This window comes from Gavialis gangeticus, unplaced genomic scaffold (assembly GCF_001723915.1).
Source record: "Gavialis gangeticus isolate Ggan-Ray unplaced genomic scaffold, GavGan_comp1, whole genome shotgun sequence".
NCBI classification, from domain to species: Eukaryota; Metazoa; Chordata; order Crocodylia; family Gavialidae; genus Gavialis; species Gavialis gangeticus.
The window spans coordinates 60,073,581-60,080,513 of NW_017729029.1; the positions used below are offsets into that span (position 1 = coordinate 60,073,581).

The window sequence follows — 6,933 nt, forward strand, 5'->3', positions numbered from 1 at the left end:
TGGGAGAGTTACAGGAATGACAGCTCAGCGCGGTAGTATAGTCAGGGCTCTTACATTTCATTCATTAACTTTCCCTTTTTATATATAGAAAAATAGACAAGTGGGACTTCCCTTCATGGAAACACTTAGTACACCTTTTGCTGGCTGCTCAGGTGCATACTTTTAATGGCTGACCCTAAAAGGTACTGAGTGTTTCCCGAGCATAGCTAACCACCCGTATCCAGAGACACTGGACACTTCTTGCCAGCTCAGACTCTTAACGAGTAATATTTCTAGTAAAAATATTAACTTTTCTATAGCTCTTTTGTTATCTGCTTGTTGAAGCATGTCACATCCAGAACTGGTCTGGAATTTGCTAATGAAACAGTATTACTTAGGATAGGATCCCTTGGTAGATGAATTACACCTTTGGTTTATAAGGGGCTGAGGTTCAAATCGCTGGAATGAATCAGACATGGCACGGACTTGAACCTGAGTCTCCCCACATCCTACAGTAATATCTCAATCATTTGGCATATCTACCATTGTAGAATGGAGTTTTCTGCCGGTTTCATCCACTTCTGCCCCTTCCCACATACCTCCAAGAGGTTATGGTGTCACCTCCGTGTAGGAGAGGAATATGTTCATTACCTCTGCCCCCATTACATACACTTTTCTGTGTTGATTTTCTCTGGTCCTTAACAGGAGCAGAAGTGCCAGAACATGGGGTGCAATGCTTTTTGTAGAAAAATAGAGATCAACCCAGTAAGATATTTAGGTTCGCCGTTTATTTTCTTGGACCCTAGAGAGCAGGATGAGTTGTCTATGGTTTAGGTGACTGTGCTAAATAGAGGGTGGTCCAGTGGGTAGGGGCCTGAAGCTCATATCGTCATGGATTCACCGAGGGCAAGTCATCCCTGATATGATACATTTTAAGGCTTTAAATTAGGATACATATACACCAACCCAAGAAATCCACAACACTTTCTATTCCAGGGGGTCCCAAATGGCATAATGGCAGATTTAATTTTCATTATAATAATAATGGGCATTTAAGGGGTTAAAATATAAACTGTATGCTGGTAGGGGTAGGTGGGCAGCTGGTACATCTGGAAGGAAGTATGAAATAAGAAAATGTTTGGGAACCACTGTTCTAGACTTTACACATTATTCCCTTACCAAAATGCTTTCTTCCAAAAGAAATAGTAGGGAGATTATAAATAATGAAGTGTTACCTGTATTGGAATTAATTTTAAAATATTTTCCGTCAGACAAGAGGAAATAGGAAAGTTGTCCATTTCTTCCAGAGTCTCTGTCAATCGCTGTGAAGATGCCAACCACCCCTCGGGGAACTGGACTTTCCTCAATTTCCAAAAAATAGATATCATGCAAGAACATGGGGGAATTGTCATTTTCATCTACAACATTAACTATCACGGATGTGCTTGCATTTTGCCTTGAGCTGTCCTCTGGGCTGCTGACAAGGGCTCTAAAACTGTACATCTGTGTAGATTCATAGTTTAGATGTTTCCGGAGGTAAATCCAGCCAGTTTCAGGGTTGATTCGAAATGCAGCAGAGTCTGTGCTAGGCTCTAGGGAATACACCATCGTGAAGGCAGTGTGCTCTGGATCTAGTGCATGGGCTTGAACTTGGAGAATTTTGGTATCTAGGGAAGAGCTCTCACTGATTTCCACTTGATATATCAAGTTTTCAAAAGTCAAAATTGAGCTCATCTTTTGCTCTTCAACAATCACTGTCAGTGTTAAAAGAGAAATCAAAGGAGGACTTCCATGGTCTTCAGCTGCTATGGGCAGAGTGTACTCCTTTTGCTTATCTGCAGACAGGTTTCTTGTGAGGTACACCACCCCAAGGCTTGGATCAATGTTAAATGTATTTGACTGCTTGCTTGCAATATTATATTTGACTAGGCCATTTAGCTCACTGTCTTTATCATCTGCATGAGCAATGTACAGAGCTGTGCCAGGTGGTGTGCTCTGTGATATAATTATCTTATCAGACCCTGTAAGAAATACTGGGGGGTTGTCATTGACATCAATCACAGATATATTGACTTGGGTGTTACTGTAGACAAGAGAACTACCCAACTGAGACTGGACTGTGAGCACCATGACAGCCTGAGCTTCGTGGTCCAGCTTGTTTTTGGTACGAATGATACCAAATTGTGGGTCAATATAAAATCTTCCATCAGGGTCACCAGAGGAAATTCTGTAAGAGATTACTTCTAAAGAATCTACAAATGGGCACAAAAACAAGCAATGTAAAAAAATATGCAACTGATAAATCTGAGTGCTTAACAAAATACGCTATAGAACATCTGCGAAGAATCTATCTTGTTAGAATCAGCTGAACAAATGTAAACCTTCTTTACAGAGGCTTTTCTTTCCTGAGCTCTTTATGTTTCCTTGTTCATATCCCTAAAGCACTTTAGTAAAATGCATGCTACACAGCCTGAATCTGGCTGGATACAGTTTATTCACTTACAAAATGTTTGATTTTCACCTGATTTGTAAGCTAAATCTTTGTAGAGAGTTATGGCTCTCTTGTTTTCCTTTAATTACAAAGGATATTTTGAAAATCTCCTGTAAATCATATTTAACAGAATTAGTTCATTAAAAGCAGAGATTTCTTACAACCAGAATTGAAATACTGCAATATTCTGAAAGAACTGCATCTCATTGAGCTTCTCTGTAAATGGACTTCTGTGATAACAGAGGCCAGGTACAAACATTACACTTTTACTAGTATAACTGATTGGAAACTGGTCTATACCCATAACAGAAGATTGACACACAGGCTGCTGCAAATGTGAAAAAACCCCCAACCCAACAGTGCTTTACTTTTAGCTCAGTGCGCTCCTACACCAAGCACAGTGCATGCCCAAAAGAGGCATCACCTTAGCTTGACTCAGTTCATCCAACATCTGCATAGATCACGTGCTTCAGCAGGGCTTTTTGATGCTTTTTATCTGATTGAATCAGGTATTACACAAAAGTGCCAAAAAAAAGCGCTGCTGAAGTGCTCAATCTATACAGATACTGGGGAGCCAGGTCAAACTAACGTGCTTCCTCTTCCAGTAAAGCACTGTTTTGTTTTGTTTTTCACGTCTGTCAGCGCCCATGTAGATTGGGTTAAAAATGGAGAAACCTGATCTAAGATTTCCAGCCCCAACAAAGGGCGAATGTGTGTTCTATTAGCTACCAGTCTAAACTATACCACTTACAGAAAACCACATAACTCAGACTGATTCCAACTCAGGCTTTTTGAATGTCTGTACCTAGGCTGAAATTGCTATTTGTTCCATTGAAGTCTCTTTCCCATCTCTTCCCACTGGGACATGGCATGTTAGCAAAATCACTCCAGGGCCACAACAATGGCCCTAGTGGTAGCTCTTGTAGTCAAAATATTGTCATTTTAAAGGGAAAAGTGGGTAGATGTAGTTGATAATGAATTCATACAAAACTCTTGTTCCTGTCCCTCTATATAGGGCTGCATCACTGATATGCTGCTTGGACACTTTGGGTAGGATTTCTAAGTCTGCATCACCAGCATTCAGCTTTAGCAGGATTTGAGCCCTTTAGCTCTAAAAATGATAAAGAAACAAAAAAGAATAAAATGGATCTAACCAAAAGAATGATATAAGATCACCAGGATTTCCCCTTTTAATTTGGGAAAGTTTTCTCTTGAGGTAAGCAGCTGTCTAACACTGTTGCACATTCTATTCATTCTCAACTACTGCTCAAGTACAGGCTTTATATGACTTTTTCATAACACAGATCACACTTTAGCACATCAACTCCTCTCTGCACATTCACAAGTGTAGTGCCCACTTCTACTAGTTTAACTAGGCTAGGCAACTGGGCAGCTGTTCCAGGTGCCAACTTGGGGAGAGGCGGGGGAGGGAGGTGGCAAAAAAAATACTGCCACTGCAGACCCATAATCATGCCAGCAGCACAGTAGAAGCCAGAAGTTACTGATGTCCCCATGTGTTGCACCTGGCTGCATTGGTACGCCTCTGCCTACCTCCCTGCTCCTAACAGTTGAAGTCCATTTGGCAACTAAAGCTGTTGCTTATAAGGAAAAGTGGCATCAGGAACATATTTTTAATGTATTTTTAGCTGGCTTTAATGCCATTTAACAACTGGAAATATGGAAGTGGAAGTAGTAACAATTCTACAGACAACCTGTACAGGGATCACAGGTGAGGAATCTCTGTTATAAAAGGGTTTTTTTTTATATAGCAGCTATAATACCAGTTGTTGTAAACTTAAGCATACTTCCTTTATATTCTGTATGCTTGGTATATTGAAAAAATAACACAAGAGTTAAAAAAACCAGAGATTATCTGCATATGTCTCTATAACGGTTACAATAAGAAAAGGCTGTAATTTATGAGAATGTAATCTGAGGAGACAACTTACTTGTAGGCACTCTTGCCTTTACAGTTCCAACAGGAGTGTCTTCAGGGACATCTTCAGGAACAGAAAAGGCATACCATGACTTCTCAAAAATAGCGGGTGCCAAAGTTGTCTGAAGGATATTTATTTTGATGGCTGCATTAATGACAGAGGTAAGGCCACCACCATCCCGTGCAGAAACATTCAAAAACACCACAGTATGATCCAAATGGTTGAGAGATGATATTAAATAAATAATTCCTGAAAAATACACAATGAATAACAACACCATTGATATCATGCTATTTTTGAGCAAATATTAGCTAAATGTCAAGTAGTCTCCATGTGCATTACAAAAATGAGAGAAATCTGAGATTTAAAAAAAAACACTGCAAGGGGAAGACACATGTCTATACATGAAATTAATACACCTGAATTTTCTGTGCAGAAAATTCAAGCGCATTAAACTGCACACCCACATGCATCTGAACGTGTGCCCACTGGGAGCAACTTTGTTCCTGAAGGAAGCAGTTCAATTTAGAGCTGCTCCTGCCCTTCTCTCCCCTCCTACAACAGCCAGGGGGAGCTCCAGGCTCCCCCAGATGCCAGCTTCAGGCTGACATGGGGCACAGGGGCTGCATGCGGAAGAGCTGTCCCAGCTGCCAGGCAGCTATCTGCCAACCATGTGGAGATCAGAACAGGTCCCAGTCTCCACATAGCCGCCAAGCAGCTGCCTGCCAGCCAGGACAGCCCTCTCAGCCACGTGGAGATTGGGACAGATTCTGCTCTCCACAGCAGGCAGTATCTCACTGAACCAGGACAGCTCTCTCCACCCACTGTAGCACCCTGCTGCCTAGGCTGACCAGAAGCAATTTGCTCCTTGTCAGCATCTACACACGCACTTCAGTGTATTAGTTTTAATGTACCCATTTGTAGGACCAGTATGTATAGGTACTAGGAAGTGGCAGATGAGATTACTCTACTGTGCAGTAATTGCTGTGTACATGTAGACAGTGACAATTTACTGCACATTAGATTAGTCTAATGTGCAATAAAGCATCTCATGTACATGCAAGCACAGGGACCCAAAACATGTTTCTTTATTTTGATTTTAGCAAGAGCAGTTCAGTGGTATTTGAACTGACACTATCAAATTCTGTTCTTATTTATGTGAGTGTAAATCAACAGTAACTTTCACTTACTTTGATGGAGTTGCTCTGGATTTTCAGAAGTGTGAAGGAGACCAGAGATCAGTAACAATATTTACTGAAAATAAATACTGAAATAAATACTGAAAATGAAAATAAATGCTGAGAATGAGAGGAAAACTAACTTGAATATGAGGCAAGATTAAATTATTTTCTGAAACAAGAACATGTATTTAATTTTAAATAAGTTATAGAAACACTCCTTTCACATAACTTCAGAAATAATAGACCCAAGACAATACATGATATAGCCACAAAAAAATATATGAGTGCCATGGTGCCTATGGGAAACATTACGAGAGTGATCACTCACTCACTGATCATAGCTTTAGGGCAGCACATCCTTAACTAGTACTTGTGAAATTTGCTACACTGTACATTCAGCAGATTCAGTCCCTAGGCTATGACCTGCTTGCAGTTTTGCCTATCCATATGAGATAACTGTAATAAAAACAAAATTATTTGAAAATGGAATGTAATGCCAATCCCAAAAAGCCTATCTTTGGGAGGATGATTCCTTAAAATAAAACAATTTTCAGAATTTGATTAGGATGATATAAACTATTTTTAATATATTTTCTTCTGAGGGCAGGAACACGCCTTTAATTACATGCAAACTATCCTTGTTCCCTTTTCATATAATATGCATACAATGACACCTTTAGCATTGGCACCACTTCCAGTGTAAAAGGCAGCATCATGAACATAGGATAACATGTCTGTAACTCCTTCTTGCTTTCTTATATAACACAAACACCTCTTAACTCTACCAAGAGCTTTATTTAAGTGAAGATTGTGAAGTCTGCATTATGGGAGTTATGTCTAAATATAATTCTGTATTAGATACTCAGTACGTGTAATTATTCTATAAGAGAGTTAGTATTGGCTATTCATTGGCTTCTACAAGTAATTTTAAAATTTCTAAGTTAAGAAGCAATGGCCAAAACAAAACAATTAACCCATGGAGTGTTATGAGATATTTGGTATAAAAAAAATAAACAGAATACCTAAAATCCAGGGAAGTGCCATACAAGGTATATTAAAACAGCAGTGAGGCATATCAGAATGTTTGCCACATTACAGATTGTATGCCTAAAGTACATTGTGATCTGTGAGGCCAAAGATCAGGTGCCTTCAACCATCCAAAAAATGAAATAATGGCATTCAACAAATTTTAGATAAAATGCCCCCCATCACAATTTAGAAGCACAGGGACATTGATATGTGAGATGCTCTGGCACTTTAAAAAGTGGGTAGGAAAAAAAAGGCAAAGGTGAGTCAGGGAGACTCCCTTATTAGCCTTTGCCTCCCCCCCCCACTTTTTCCCCCC

The 6,933-nt window shown here is 39.8% G+C and overlaps 1 protein-coding gene across 1 annotated transcript in view; it reads right to left on the reverse strand.

The window, feature by feature from the left end:
* The window catches only part of DCHS2 (dachsous cadherin-related 2), a 124,349-nt gene that overhangs the window by 91,263 nt on the left and 26,153 nt on the right, over nucleotides 1-6,933 (reverse strand). The window contains exons 4-5 of the mRNA XM_019521054.1: nucleotides 4,420-4,656; nucleotides 1,215-2,231 (exon numbers count right to left, since the gene is read on the reverse strand). Of these exons, the coding sequence (XP_019376599.1) occupies nucleotides 1,215-2,231; nucleotides 4,420-4,656 (1,254 nt within the window). The remainder of the gene's footprint in view (nucleotides 1-1,214; nucleotides 2,232-4,419; nucleotides 4,657-6,933) is intronic.